This window comes from Juglans regia, chromosome 4, assembly GCF_001411555.2.
Source record: "Juglans regia cultivar Chandler chromosome 4, Walnut 2.0, whole genome shotgun sequence".
In the NCBI taxonomy this organism is placed as follows: Eukaryota; Viridiplantae; Streptophyta; class Magnoliopsida; order Fagales; family Juglandaceae; genus Juglans; species Juglans regia.
In genome coordinates this window covers 33,624,219-33,640,435 of record NC_049904.1, presented here as the reverse complement: position 1 = coordinate 33,640,435, position 16,217 = coordinate 33,624,219, and the positions used below count along the sequence as shown (strand labels likewise).

General features: G+C 35.7%; 2 protein-coding genes across 8 annotated transcripts; one reads left to right on the top strand and one right to left on the bottom strand.

Annotated features, from left to right (window-relative positions):
* Window positions 1-5,503: 5,503 nt before the first annotated feature.
* LOC109013552 (MTOR-associated protein MEAK7) lies at window positions 5,504-9,573 on the bottom strand. The gene is made up of 8 exons (XM_018995698.2): window positions 9,429-9,573; window positions 9,225-9,327; window positions 9,017-9,121; window positions 8,656-8,741; window positions 8,095-8,336; window positions 7,511-7,700; window positions 6,455-6,638; window positions 5,504-6,253 (listed from the first exon to the last, which is right to left on the bottom strand). Exons 1-8 carry the CDS (start codon window positions 9,479-9,481, stop codon window positions 5,951-5,953), a joined length of 1,266 nt encoding a protein of 421 aa, XP_018851243.2. The 5' UTR covers window positions 9,482-9,573; the 3' UTR covers window positions 5,504-5,950.
* A 514-nt stretch (window positions 9,574-10,087) lies between these two features.
* Window positions 10,088-16,135, top strand: LOC109013551. 7 transcript variants are annotated; one of them, XM_035689470.1, is made up of 6 exons: window positions 10,107-10,337; window positions 10,468-10,537; window positions 11,776-11,993; window positions 14,147-14,317; window positions 14,450-14,612; window positions 15,671-16,135. In XM_035689470.1, the coding sequence occupies exons 4-6, from the start codon at window positions 14,180-14,182 to the stop codon at window positions 15,862-15,864; spliced, it is 495 nt and encodes a 164-aa protein (XP_035545363.1). In that variant the 5' UTR covers window positions 10,107-10,337; window positions 10,468-10,537; window positions 11,776-11,993; window positions 14,147-14,179; the 3' UTR covers window positions 15,865-16,135. The 7 variants fall into 7 exon arrangements, with proteins under 7 accessions (XP_035545365.1, XP_035545366.1, XP_035545363.1 ...); XM_035689467.1 differs by having other exon boundaries at window positions 11,762-11,993; XM_035689469.1 differs by having other exon boundaries at window positions 10,468-10,542.
* The last annotated feature ends 82 nt before the right edge of the window (window positions 16,136-16,217 follow it).

Genomic DNA, 16,217 nt, shown 5'->3' with positions numbered 1-16,217 from the left:
ATTTACCGTCTGAATGTAAATGTAGCGTATGGTCCCATAGGATCATGGTTTGAAAACACACTAGAAACATTCTAAAGAAGATTTGTGCTATTTCCTTTGAACAGGAATATATTAAAAAAGAAAACTGTTGACATGCAATTAATTTCTAAACTATTCTACATATATTAATGAAGAGGTATAGTGGATCTTTTTCACCCTCGTAGAGGATTAGGTGATAGCCAACAAATTTCAGTTATGTGGAAAATGGTTCCTACATACATTAGTTGATGTAATTTGTGAGAAAAGAATGATAAAAATTTTGAGGACTGTGAATAGACAATGGAGGAGGAGTTGAATACTTGCTTTCTCAACACTCTCCTCCTTTGGATAGCTTCCATAGATTTTAATGGGCTTAGTTTCCATGATTTTCTCTTTTTCTTTTTCTATCTCTAGCTAAGCAACTTTCTTTTACACATCTCATGATACTTGGATTTTCCGTTTGCACTTACAAGGAAAATCTTATTGCTTATAACAAAATTAATGAAGAGGTTCGAGTAAATTGTAATTTTGTGTTTCCTTATTTTGATTAGTAATAAGTTGGGCAGTTTTTGGAATAGTTGGTAACATATCAAGCAAATTTTGTAAGGGTCAAAATAAAAAGAATCATTGTGTTTTTGCTACTGAAGTAAATGATGGCATCAAGTGCTTTTCTTTCTGTTGCTTCAGGTCACAAAGGATATCTCTCTCGTATCTAGGTGGATGGCTATTGATCTGTACATTCGTGAAGTTGATAGCATCGGATTTGAACTATCCATGAATCGATTCAGTGATAAATTGTCAAATCTTACACACGAGATTATAGAAGAAGATTTTGCATATAAGTTATCTAAAATTAAGGATATAGTGACTTGTCCTTTCATCTTTATCTATATGTGAAAATTGTGCACTAGATATAATTCAAACTTTGGAAACATGTCATGTTCTAGGACCTGAGAAACTGTCAAATTTAGTTCTAAATAAGTCAGGCACTAACAATTTTATTTTCATATAAAAATAATTTTCCTTAATTATTCAGTTCAACGACTAATGATAGTGATGCAATCATTTAAATTTTTTGAAGGATCTGTCAAAAAATAAATTTATATTAGGATCAAACGTGACTATAGTCATACAATATCATTTCTCGAGTTAAAAAAGATCATTTCTCAAGTTACAACATGCACATGATATTATTCTTCTTTAACTTATCATTATGTATTTTAATTTAAAAAAAAACTTATCATTATGTTTATTTTTTATTTTTAATACAGAACACATATCTATTTTATAACAATTTATTTATTTTTTAACTAGACAAACGTGTATTGCACGTTGCGCCTCCATTAGTATATGTATATATACACTAGAATATCGACTACCGTGGTTGGTGGTGCAGCTAGCCCATGCACATGTATATAAATCCTCCTCATCTATAACCGAAATGTCATTGGACTTTCGATTGATAACCTTTACTTGTAAACACGAATATAAATATATATATATATATATACATATATATGTAGATAATATAACATGCGCTCACGAGTTTTAATTAACTTTTCTAACCACAAATTAAGTTAATTCGTGATCACGGCACCATGCATGCATCGAGATAGCCGCGATCGTCAGGTCATGACCGGTAGTACTGTTCAATGCGATATATGTTAGCTCTATCATCATCATAATTATAAGGACCACCCGAGTTCACGCACGCGCGAGTTCGATCGCAATCAACTTAGCTTACGGTCATTAGCATACTTCTCATCATGAATTACGGCTCAGGTACGACTACCATCCCTCTGATATCAATCATCTTTTATTTTAATAAAATTTATTTATTTAGATAAAATAAACAAATACGACTCCCATCCAGGATAAAGCCTCTTGTTTTATCATTATTCTCGTATTATTTTATCGAATTTAATCATTATAATTTTTTTTAAATTTTTATATAAAATAAAATAAAAATAATATTAAAATATATTTTTTAATAATATTTTATTTAACTTTCAACTTTTAACTCAATTCATCTGAAAAACAAACAAGCCGGATAAATTTGACAAGTAGAATGAGATACAAAATTTTCATTTCATCTCATCATTACAATTTTTTTAAATTCTCACACAAAATATAATAAACAATTCAATTTTTTTAAATCTCAAAATAATAATAATATTAAAAAATAATATTTTAAACTTTCATCTAAAATCGAAACTTCTCATCTCACTATATTTAGGTTTTTTTAAAAAAAATAAAAAATATATAACCCCAATAAAGAAAATTGAGTTTTTCTTAGAAACTTAAATTGTGTACCTACAAATTTTTATTATATAATTATGAAAATACTTGAAGCCAGCATATGATATTTGTCTATTTTCATTAGAGTTCTTTCAACCTTTTTCTTTTATTATCTTATAGAATATCTTTTCTACATGAGTACAAGACACTCTGCCATGATTTTCCTTGAGTTAATTTCTTTGAACACTTTTCTTGTAATTAAAGCTAGCTAAACGTGTTAGTTTTCTGCGAGTTAGAGATCAGAAAACACTTAGGCCTGTCTTTGATTCTCATAAATGCGTGTCATATATAATCCCAAAATTGATATTAATATATGAATTAGTTTCGGAGTGCACCTCACATAATGATTTAAATAAAAAAAAAAAAAAGTAAAAAAGTTAGTAGCTTATTTTTCTAGAAAAAGAAAAATCAAGATTAAAAAAATCTAAATTTTAGCAAAATATGAGTATTGGTCTATATTTATATTAGATTATCTATTTACTCTCTATATAATAATAAAATATTATTAATTTTTTATTTAAAAAAAATTAAAACAAAAAGAAAGTAAAATGAGTATACTATCAAAATAAAAATGACGTAAAAGTAACATTACTGATACTAAATATATAAGGACTCAGTTGTGTTCAAGATAAAAGAAACACATTAACATTTTGGGACTACTGGGTGGAGACACCGACAGCTTAACATACCTCTTTGCAATGGGATATAGCAAGGAATTAGCGCCCTTCATATCTTGATTATTATATTGTTTGCGTCTTAGAGAGAGAGAGAGAGAGAGAGAGAGAGAGAGAGGGTTTTAATGTGAATATGTTTTTTCTTGTGGGCGTTTTTATAAGGAGATCGGAATATGATCGGTGGCGGTAGAAAAATGTCCCCGTCCCATGGACACATGTATATGCGTGCGCGCTTTGCTTATCCAAATAGGGTACATGTTTTTGTTGCAACGCGTTGCACTTCCATGGAACGTGGAATTGTATTCTCACATGACTGGTCTCCACAATTGATTAGGGAAAGAGTTTGAATCCACTTCTTCTTCTTCTTCTTCTTCTTTTTTATTAAATTTCTTCAATGTATAAAGCGAGGGTTTTAACAGAAAATATTTCATATTGGATGATTAGATTAGCTACAAGATCTGTGATTTACATTTATCCATTTTGTCATTGAGGAATCGTGAGGATGTTGGAAGAATATAATTTTTAATCAGATTATCTCAGTTTGATTTCTATAAACTCACTTGTTGACATACAAATCTAGCTCATTTTCCTAGTTGAAAACTTGAACCTCCTAGTTGGTGAGAGAGACAGAGAGAGAGTGCTGCCCTGGTTCTCCATACTCACTAGTTGAAAACTTCCCTCCTCCTGATTCTTTTGGCTGAATCATTGACTCAGAATAGAAACCATTTTTCTTGACTGTCTTGGATCACCATTTGAAAGAAAAATAAAATAAAATAATACTCTTCTTCTTCCCTCATCAACCCCACCGGCCCTGCGGACCAGCTCTCATTCCCCACTTTTTGAACTTTCATCATGGTTTGTCTTTGTGTTAGAAATATTAGATTAGAGTACACCTCTATCGACAAATCTTGTATTGGATGCAGTTGTTCCACAAATTTTGTCCCGGGTGCTATTCATCCAAAATCATTATCGTTGATGGTGGAGTATGCCATATGATAAAATCAAGACAACACTCTCAAATTTCACAACCTAAATGCCGGGACTAAAAAGACCGACACATTTTTATAAAGAGAGATTTTCATTCTATTCAAGAAGACCCACACTCTAAGAGGGGAAGGACGGTATAAATAGCCTAAATAATTGTAACCCCGGCTGGCCAGCCATCAAAGTCCATGAAGTGCCACTTCATAACCCCTTATGAGAAAGGGAAGGAGTGCACGCTATGAGTCATGATATTCACGCCCTCCTTTTACAGGTTGTTGTTCAATTTCAGGAATCAGGATATTGATTAATAAAAAATATGTATAGAAAGTAGGTAAATCTTCAATAATGAATATGAGTCATGATATTCACCGGCTGTTGTGCACGCCATTATACGGACATGCCAAAAAAATTGTACTGTCGAAACAGGAATAAACAGTACAATTTTTTTGGCCTGTCCGTGTAAAGGTCGTGCACAAAGCATGGGGTGTACATCATTTTTGTTAATATTAATTCCAAAGCCTAGAGTTCAGCTAATAACTCCAGGAAATCTCAATCGTTTTGGAACAACAATTAATGGAACTTGTACAATCATTTTCCCGTGTTTCACATGTAAAAGAAAAATAACCAACACAAAGATGCAACTCGCACAATTATTTTCGCAAAGGTCAGTGAAGAAATCAAAGATTAAAATGTGAAATAGATGCATAAGTGGCTAATTGTATGGAGTTCTCTGGAGACCTAGTTTGATGGAATGTGAATTTCACCAGGGCGGCCCAAGATTGAGAAGTTGGCAGCATTGAGTAGTTTTTTGGTCTTTTATACACCATGATACCGAGAACACAAGGTGCTGACACGATGTGGTGGATACCCACCGCTAAAGGTATATTCTTGATCTATTCTTTTTATAAGACTCACACAACCACAAAACACCGAGTTCGCATGGAGAAGAATTTGGCAAAATAAGAAACCTCCCAAAGTGGCATTTTTTGTATGGGCAGCAACATTGGATAAGATCTTGACATTAGATAACTTATGGAAACAAAGGATGATCATAGTAGAGTGGTGTTGCATGTGAAGGAAAATTGGTGAAACTGTGGATCCTTTGCTCTTGCATTGTGAGGTCACTAGAGCGTTATGGAATGAAGTGTTCAACAGGTTAGATCTTGCTTGGGTGATGCCTGCCATAGTGATTGAGCTCATGGTCAGTTGGACCAATCTATGAGGTCTCCCACAAATCTTAGTGGTGTGAAAAATGGTTCTGATATGTATTCTATGGTGCCTATGGAAGGAGTGAAATGACCGGACGTTTGAAGACAAGGAGCGTTCATTAGAAGAACTTGGATTATTTTTTGTCAGCACTCTTTTCCTATGGGCCACAACTGTAGATTTTCCTGGCCTCAATTTTCATGAATTTCTAGTTTCTATTTCCTCTTCCTAAATAGGTGTTACTTTTTGTATACCATCTTGTGTACTTAGGCTATGCCTATTCATATCAATATAATCGTTTACTTAAAAAAAAAAATCAAGGATTAAATCTCTCTAGAAAGATGTTGCAATCATTATTTTTTTTAATAAGCAATACAAAGATGCTGCAATCATAATACCTTTCATATTTGCGGTGGAAAGCACTGGTCATCTGATGCGCTGTGAGTTGGCACAAAAAATTGAACATTTTAGGCACAGTTTGAAGGCCTAGGATCAAATGCACAGGGTGCAGCAGGCACTTCGAGTCTTCCCGATAGTACCCCAAAATCTATTCAAGAGGCATGAACTCTACAGCGTCTTCTGAACAGAATCTTCAATTGTACGTAAAAGTATTTACAGATCTGCCAAATATGTGCGACAAGCTTTTCTAGAGCAATAACATTAGAAACGGGAAATATTATGACATTGAAAGAAAGATTTCAAATACAAATCCTAGATGATATTTTATCTCTGATTATAGAAGCCAGCTAGAAGATGCATAATCAGATAGATCACTCGCTAGAATTTGCAAGCCCAACCATGTTGAGCATATGGCGATCTTCCTTAAACCTTTCTAATACAGTACCTTTGACAGCATCATGCCTTCTCTGTGCACCTTTTGGGACAACCCTCCAGCATTCTATCACTTCTGGGCATATTTGACTGGTCTTAGAAAGGCAAGGACTACCAAATGTGGTACAGTTAAATGTATGCCCCTGATCGAAGGTTGCAGAGAGAAAGAGACCGAAGTGATTCACTCGTCCCCCAAAACCAATGCCATTTGGGATGTCCTCTGAACTGAAATTCACAGCACACTGCAGATACGTGGACACTCAAGACCTTAAAGAGTATTATTTGATTATGGAAACAACTAGATCCAAAGCAACTTCTGAGATACATTTGCTTTCTGTGTCACATGTAATGCAACTCATGTTGTCACCCAATCATTTAACACATTAAAGCACTCCTCCAACAATAATCATTTTGAAAGAAAAAAAAGGCCCAAAGAAACTTACCCACTGTATATTATTGTTTGCTCCAGTGGGCCTGAATGTGGATGCCTTTGGATAAAGCTGAAAAAGAAAAGACTTCATGTCTCCATAGAAATCACCATGCCTCTCCCAACGCTTAGAAGCATAACCTCCATATATGTGGCCCTCTTTATCCATAATAATCAACACAGTTGGGCCATCATCATTTCTGCAGTTCAATTGAAAAATTACCCTTTCAACTCCCACTTAAAAAATAGAGCAGCAACCAAGAAACTGAAACAAAAAGAGAACATTTAGCATTTGGATTTCCAACACACAGTAGTACGACATCAGTATCTTTATTAATAAATAGCTCTTTACTTGATGGATAGGTGTTGACACCAACTTTGAGAACATCTCATGGGATAACAGTTGCCTCATTTAAGCATGCTTGGTGTTGAGAATCAGCCTGAATGGGAGGACAAGCATGATAGCCTCCTTGCTATTGATATAAAGGTTGATGATGTTTTCTTGGCCTTTATAAAGCCATCACAACAGGTTCCCATGACTTCTCAAATGGTCAACATCAAAATCCAACCCGAGTGTTGGTGCAGAACATATGAATTCCCCACCCTAATTATTTTTCTTCATGTAGTTTATATATATTTTTTGCTTGTTCAGTATACAGCACATGAGAAAGACCATGTTTGGAGCATATTTCTTCAATTATTGCAATTGTAATCGGACCAAAATTAGCATCATCATGTACAAGAGAAGACGTGATGCCAACCCTAAAGATAAAAGCAGCAGCAGCAGCTGATCCTCACAAGCTAAGCAAGCAAAATTAAGAGAAAAGCTTGGCAGAGAGATGGCCAGCTGGTGAAGAATTTATGCTACATAGTTTATTGTTCTGAAAGAAGTATACAATGCACCTCAGACACCAAATTTTGGACTCAAAACAAAACTGACCTCAAAGAGTGAAAAACAAACTCAGCTCACAAGATGTAGGAATATAATTTGGTATCGGCTAATCCAATAAGATAAATTTAATAAGATCCACATAGTTATTGTCTAATTGAATGAGAAAAATATGTCACTCACGATATGTTGCCCAGGAATGTGTTGAAACTTTGGCCATTGTAAGCACTATGGTATAAAAGTTCCCATTCCTCCAGCTCTGGCTGCGAAAGGGCGCCTCCTATATGCCAAGCATATTCCTTCCTCAAAAGCATCGTGTTAGGATCAACACTCTCCTGATGCAGTAGACAAGGAACTTGAGACCCCAGTTTCCCTACACCACAAAAGGGTGGAAAATAAGCTTTTCTGAGATTTCAAAAGAAAGGAGTCATGAGGTTTTAGTATATATTCTCCTACACTAATCCAGGATCTGAAATATACAGAACTATATATTATTAGATCCAACAATTTTTGTGACACAAGTATTTGATTAACAATTGACAAAGTGTTGTTGGGGGGGTGGGGTGGGGAGATGATTTCTTCAAACATGGTTTTAGCAATTTGTAACGTGTTTCTCCAAAACAACAAACAACTCATAATTTTTGCTAAATCAAATTTAAGAAGTTCCGGTCCACCACATGAATATATGGACTGTGCTATATAACGAAACATTAAAACTAGAAGAAATGGCAATAAAAAAGATAAATGTCTAAAGATAAGCAGAAAACCTGGATCAGGTGGCATCAACAAACTTCCAAGGAACTTCCTGACAGATGGGAGAAGAGTACACCAATTTCTGAAATCTTCAAAAGACATACTCTTTTCAGCACTTCCATCAACATGCTTTGAAAATGTTGCAGCCTTAAGAAATATATCTGCAATGTCCTTATGTGAACTCGATCCAAGTTCAGTATCTTTCTCGGAGAATATAGTCTCAAACATTGCACTTAAAACAGATTTCAGATCAGACCTGTCCCAAAATGATACACATCAACACAGACCCAAAAACTGAAGTGCACAAAGCAGCCATCTAAAAGTTTCATAGCATTACGCCCCCATTTATCTAGTGCTTATATAAATGTATGGGAAAATTACATTTTGCATCCCCTATTTACCCCCTTTTTTCTCAATCCGCGCCCTAAACGAATAAAATTAGCAAATTAACACCCTAAACTACTAACTTTTGATAGTTTGCGCCGTCAGCTATAATTTAACTGTCAAGTACAAGGCAAATTTAATCTGAGTAAAGAAACTGAACCTAGAAGTACCAAACATGTAGAAAACTCTACCTCCCCAAAATGCCATCGCCTGATACGTCTACTAAAAGGTAAATGAACTCTTCAATCTCATCTTTCGATCCTTTCTCATAAGTCGCCTACAATACACATTAAGCCATACAAGCCTCAATACATCCACAAACACAATGCAATATCCAATCACCGACGTTTACGCGCTGTTAATTTGAGAGTAATTGGAACGGCAAGGGGCTGTATTATAAGGTTGATTGCTAATGGAAGCAATTTCACTTTGGTCTTGAGGTGGTCATTTGCAATTTACTTTGGTAGAGATAATTAGATGACTAAGTTTTTCCGCACTTGAAAGAGAATGGAAATTCACAATTGTCCTTCAAGACTTCAAAATGGAACTTACTTTCGCAATAACGAGATCATGAAAGGTGAGGCGTTGATCCTTGCGTTGCTGGGAGACTAAATCGAACATTCGGTCACCCAGAGGATCACAATGTCCGAAATACCTCTGAGAGAGAATGAGCAACAAATTCAATCAGGAATGCTCGAGAGAAGGGAATAATTTGAGAATAGAATCGAGGAAAGCGAAGGAGCAAGTGTAGAAAGCGGACCTTGAAAACAGAGGGAGAGATGAAATGGCCATTGCTCTGTGATTGGGCAGCCAGAGACAGGAACAAGGATCTGAGGTCTTCGAGTTCATTTTTGGTGAAAGCTCTACAATTAATCAACGAAATCAGTTAAAACTAGATAAATATATATATGTATAAAATTATAAATATGTGTGGAGAGAGAGAGAGAGAGAGAGAGAGAGAGACCTGGAGGCAGAAGCGAAGCGGGGATCCGCAGGAGGTGACTGAGCATTGCCCATTGCTTGCTTTGATGATTGATCTTTGAACCGGTTTCCTCTGTGTCTCCGGGATATATATAGAATTTTGTTTGGTTTCTTGTAGAGCTCTCTGATTTTGTCCTTGTGTTTTGCGTTATTTCAAAAGCAGTGCTATTTAAAACCCACATATATTTAAAAATAAGTTATTTTCTATTTTTATCTTATTTTATTTATAAATATATTTGAAATTATTTTTATTATGTGAATTAAAAAATAAAATAACATATTTTTAAATTACGTTATTTCAATAATAATACTTATCATAAATCTTATATCTTATACATCTATTTAAAAATATATTATTTTATTTTTTTATCTACATAATAAAAATAATTTCAATAGATGTATTGAATATCAAAAATAATTTCAATAAGATAAAAAAATCAAATAATATATTTTTAAATAGATGTATTGAATATAAGGTTTATGTTTAGAATTTTTTTATTTCAAATGGTCCCCAAACTTTTTTATATGTACGTAGGGAAATTTGCAAATTATATGTTTATTTTTGTAATACCCGGCCCAAACCCAAGAAGAGAAACTCGGCCCACTGTCGGCATTTTTTTTTTTAAAAAAAAGGGAGAGGGTACGAAGCGCACCGTTTTTCGGCCAAAAACGGGTTTTCACTTTTCACTTTTCCCCTTAAACCTCCACCGAACTCGACACACTCCGTCTCTCTCCCCTCTGCCTCCCTCTCCTAGTTTGTCGACGCCAGTAAACCCTCCGCCCATCACTCTCGCGCTATCTCTCTCTCTCTCTCTAACTCTCTGTTTCCGGTATTAGTTCCCTGGGTGACCAACTAAGGCCGCTAGAGACAACGCACCGCCATGCCACCAAGGTATGTCTCGGATTTTCTCCCTCTCTCTCCATCTGATTCTGGCTCACCCCATACGAATTGCTCTCTCTCTCTCTCCGTGTGGTCCCTCACCATCTCAAACTCGGTTGTAACCTCGTTTTCAATGTTACAGTGCACCTCGAAGTTCCTAGACAATACAACCTCGCTCTCGAATTCGACGGATCCACCGCAACGAGTTTTGGGTAAGGTAGCATCCAGCGTTAGCCTTGTAATTGCACTGTAATTTCGGTGAATTGTACGTTTGGTGCCTACTGGAAGTTGGGTTGTTTCTATTTGTATGCTGGAAATTTCTAGATCGAGTGATTTCATAGTTGGTTGGTGTTCGAAGGGTCCCCTATTTGTGAATCCGTGAGTGGATGGACGTAAATCGTGGGTTGGCGTCCCGATGTGGCGGGAGTAAGTTTGTAAATAGTAATATTCATTGCGGTGAACTTTAAGCGAATCCATGGAATTTGGGCTACTTTATTGGTGGAGAAGCGAGTTTTGGGCACTGGGCCCGGGTCATTATAAACCCGAGGCACCATGTTGGATTACTTTGGTTGATGGGCTGATTATGGGCTCATATTGAGCTATTCTCGGGTTTTAAAATTTTATTTCTTAGAGCACTTTAATGGATGTTCTATAATATATATTTTTTAAAAATATAAAAAAAATTCCGTTAAAAGTGTCATACAATAGATCTTGTATTTTATCATTTATTTTACATTTTACTATAGTAGCATGCTAGATATGGAGAGAACTATTATTTTTGTAACCTATTTAAATTAGTTTCTTTCTCAAGCTGTTTGGTTTTTTCTATTTCTTCAAAAGTCATTTATTTTTATTTGATCATCTCTCTTATTTCCACACTTTCTTTTATGTTGGGTGCAAGAAAAAATTTGAAATTGAATGAATCTCTTCTTTTCATTATATAATTTATTCTTTTTATTTTTTAAATTAATTTATATTTTGATTTAATTTATAAATTTTGATTAATTTAAAATAAAATATAATTATATGATATTGTATATAGAGAGATATTATAAATATCAAAAGATTTGAAGATATTATTGATAGTTAGATAAAATATTTGAAATGAATAAAAAAATATTAAAAAATATAATATTTAAATAATATAAAAAAATAAATTGATATATGATATATTGTAAAAATTAATATAAAAAAATTTAATGAAATATTTTTAAAAATAAGATAAAAGATTCATTAAAAGTGCTCTTAAAATGATGTTGTGTTGGTAACTTGGTATGAGATTGAATACGGAAACATTGTAGAACACACAGACTCGGTGCCACGTGTATACCTTTTCCCCCTTTTCCCCGGGACCCCGACGTCTCTTTCTTTATTCACTTTTTTTTTCTTCCTTTTTTCTCCCCTCCTCCCGTGCCTCTCCCCTTACCCTTACGAAGGCCACTCTCCTCAGCGCCGCCGACGATCGTGACTCTCCTCCGCCGACAACGCACGGAAGCCCCTCCTCCGCCACTCTCCTCTCTGCCAGCCGACGATCGTGACCCTCCCAGTGCCGCCACTTTCCGCCACTCTCCTCACCGCCGCCGAAGATCATGACCCTCCCAGTGCGGAAAACGCACGGAATCCGCCTTCTCCACCACCCAGTACCGTCGCCCACAACCCCAAATTACGGTATGTGATGTTGAGTTGTGCAATGCATTTTAAATCAATTTTTGATGCATGAAAAGTTTAACTGGGATGTGGATGTTGAGAAAAGTGAGAAGGGGGCCGAGAATTTTGTGGTGGAACTTGGATCCCTGTTGAATGTTGCTAGACTTTTCATGACTTTCTAGTTTACCTTACTTCGACCTAGATAGGTCTTATCTCTTGTATATCATCTTGTTACTTGGGTTTTGCCTATCTCTATTTATATAATATCGATTACTTATAAAAAAAAAAAAAAATGTTGGTAGACTGATTGATGGGTATGTAGTGGAAATTGTCTGTACTTGAATCCAGTTCTTTCCACAAGTAATTTATTTTCTAGAACTTGAAATCACCTTGAACTTTGTAATTTGTTTGTTAAAGGCTTCACGTGTCTCTGAGCTAGAAAGCCGTATCCAAGATACCTCGAGTTTTGCTTGATATTGTGTGGTTCACATGTTGAATTTGTGTGTTAAAAGGCTTGTGTCTTTTTGTGGTTCCCTTGTTGATATTGTTGTACATCATCGTTTTGTTCACATGTTAAAAGGCTAGTGATGATAAGTTTGGCCATCTACTATTTACACGCAGTATTAATTAATATGAAGAGAATGGAAAAAGGAACGGTAGAACTGTTGTACATCATTGTTTTGTCTACCCACAGGCAAGCTTTTTTCAACTCGTTTATAGGAACAAGGTCCTTTTGGCTACTTCATTGCATACTGGGTTTTGTAGCATTTCTTTTCCCATATCAACTAGAGCATTGATTGATGAGAAAAAACGCTTTCGAAATAGAACTTGGTTTGGTTTGGGAAGATTTGGTTTGTTTAAGTCAGTCGGCACTGAGTGGAATAGAACTTTTTTGGTTGGACTGATTGCTTCTATTTTTTGGGTTGGACTGTTTGCTGTTAAACAAGGTACTTATAATAGAAGGACTTTTGGTTGGACTGATTGCTTCTTCTTTTTTTCCTTTGGACACGTTCCTTGTTTTCTCATTTCTTGGCAGGTGGATTGAGTTTATCTATATTCCTTGGACTTGATTGCTATTTTTTCTCAGAATGCCAACCATGTAACCTTTTGTCTGCATTGAAAAACTAGACTGAACCAAGAAAAAAGAAAAAGAAAAAAGAAGAAAAAAACATACTAAGCAACGGAAACCAGAATGGAGAGAGAGAGAGAGAGAGAGAGTTGTGAAATGAATGGAGGGAAGACTGGAGGCATGGAGGCAAGGAAGATGAAATGTCATGTACAGTGCCTCACCTTTCAGTCTTTTCTCTGGGAGTATTGGGCGGATCATTTTTTGGTAAAGAAAAAAAAAAAAAAAAAGAAAGAAAAGAAGCTGATGTGGCATTATGCCACATCAGTGTGTGGGATCCCTGTGTATCTGTAGCAGCTCCCTCTAATATATTGGTAGTATTTTCTGGATTAGGCTGGGACACCGCTACTGTTCAAGTTCAAATCTTAGATAGTATATTACAAATGTTAGGTAAACAGTTGCTCCTATAGTAGACTTTGCCTTAAACTGAACGAGGTCGATTTTGTAAAAAACTTGCATATTTTGTTATGAAAACAGTCTCGATTATTTTCTACATTAGTCTCTGTTTCTGAACATTTAAACGTGACATTTTATCATTACTGGTGTAGACATGAGCAAATTTTTGTACCTTGTTTCTCTACTGCATAAAATGTGAACATGAAGTTTGAAACTTTTATCTGATTATATGATATATATATATATATATGTGCTCAGGAATCTGTTATGATATGATATTGCATGTGAAAATCCTGAGGCATAAGATTATATTCTGTGTTGGTTACGAGCCCTGCCACGGGTTATAATTGTAGACTCCTTATGTCTGTCCTTGCCACGGGTGTAAAATTGTGGCCTCTAACCCAAGCCCATGGACTGTGGCCCGTGGGTACTAGGTACTAGGAAATGGTACGGTCTTTTGTGACTTTAGGGCTTGACTCTATGAAATTTGTGCTGACTGAACTCGCACTGACATATTACCTCCGCTGTGGCCATCACAGGTCTGCTTCTTCTCTTTTGAGTTTCACATCTCTCTATCTCTCTCTCGCCTTTTGTTTTGCTTAAGGTCCCATTTTCTTGAAGTGATTATTAATTGGTTTGTAAAAATATATAGATTTGTAGGCAGCAGTAACTCGAATTCCAGGAAATGAAGCTGAAGGTTGTGGGCAAGAAACTTTATGATTACATTCGCTATGATCTCAAAGAAATCGCTTTCCCTTCGTCGCTTCCAGATCCCCCCCATATTAAAAAACGGCGTAAACTCACCTGGCAGGAACGATTCTTGGTATCTCGCTCTATGATTATTCTTCTTTGTTCCTCAAAAATACAATTTGGTTCCCTTGTATTTGACCTTTTTCCAGGCAAATGCATTGAAACAAATATCTGCATGTCTTTATGCCCCTATTTGGTTGTGCAGGTGTTGAAGGAAGCTTGTAGGCTTTATGCTGCGAGCTGGGTACGAGATATCGGTCCGGATCTTCGGCCAAATGATTATAAGAAGTACGAAGAGAGTGATGATAAGCCTGATGGAGCAAAAAGTAAGACAAAAGAAAAAGAACCATCAACGTTGGAAGATTTAGGTAATAATTTCATTAATTTCTTTCTCATGGTTTGATTTTAGAAAATTTTGAGGAAATTCTTTCAAATTTGTTATCTGTGGATGTAAAGAGGGCAGTTGTTCTTTGTGAACTCTGTATCATAGTTCCCAAGGATTGAGGTTGTCTCCTTAGGACCTTATCCATGTAAAAAAAAAAAAGGCCCTGTAACTAAAAGCTTTTGGACTTTTAACCCTTAGAGATTGGCTTAAGTGGTAAACGCCTTGATCTTAGTGGTATGCTCCCTCCAATTCTAATGTTCAAATCCTCTCGGGTGCAAACAATTTCCAAGAGCCATCGGACTAGGGGATCTTTCCCTTGAATTACCTGATGTGCATTTGCGGAAAACTCCTTGTCGAGGGTCTGTGCACCCTTGGGGTTAGCTGGGACTTTGTTTTGAAACGCCCGGTGCCAATAAAAAAAAAGGATATAATTTGTCATTTCGATACTATTGGGACATTAGTTTGTTGTTCCTAAATACATGTATTCAAGTATACTTGCGAAGGAAATAAATTGATTGAAACCTAAAAATCAAGCTTGCAACATCAGAACATATTCTTATCTGTTTTCATGATTGAATGGCAAAATGTTGGGTGGGACATGGTGAGCCTATTTCTACTAATGGAGTAAGATTCTGTTCAGTTGTCTACCCAAACATTTGCTGCAAGTAGACACAGTATGGCAACATAACAATATATCTAATGCCGTTCTCTATAGTGTTCACAGACAACATTAAATATTGTGACATCCACATATTAGGTACTTTTTTGCATCCTGTCTATGTTTCTTCTCGTTGCAGAAAATGTTGAAGGCATATGTAGGGGTACTGCCAAAAAAATGTTGGTTCAGTTTGTTCTGCTGTGATTAGCAATTAGCATAATCCAAGAAGAAACCCCTTTCCCCCTCTGTTTTTCTCTTCATCAAAGGTTCTGTTGTTCTTTAAATTGTTAGTTTTGGACACAACTCTGGTAATAGATCTTCTTCAATCTGTAGTTTATTGCGTTGAACCATGACTGTCGTTTATTGCTTGAAAAAATTAACAGCGGTGGCTGCCAGAGGGGGAATGGAGACATTAAGGCCTGCTTTGCAGCGTGTGTATATGACAAGAGCTTCTGCCTATAGAGATGCGCTCAAAAGCTTCATAGAAGGATATCAAGAAGGCATCCAACAGGTCATGGAGAAAAAAGAGGATTCTAAATCTCAACCAAAAAGCAATGCACCCAAAAATCCCCCTTGACCTTTTGTAGGAGGGAATAAATCAGTTTTCTTCTATTCACACAACTGGTAGAGCTTTTTACTTCTCAGATTGTAGGAAACACCTAGCATGATCCACTCCATTCAGAGGTTTTACCTCATTGTAAATCAAAACTTGGGAAAAAAACTATGAATATACTGGAAAATATTCTGTATAGTCGATTCCTTCGTAAGAAAATACTTAATCAAGTGGCAGTGCCGAGACTTAGGCCTCGATTGTGTAACAATTTATATTCAGATATTTTCTTTCCAAATATCATTTAAACACAAAATATTTTTAAATTTTAAATCTTTAATTTTGTCATCTAATCATTACCATAAATTTTACTGCCTGAT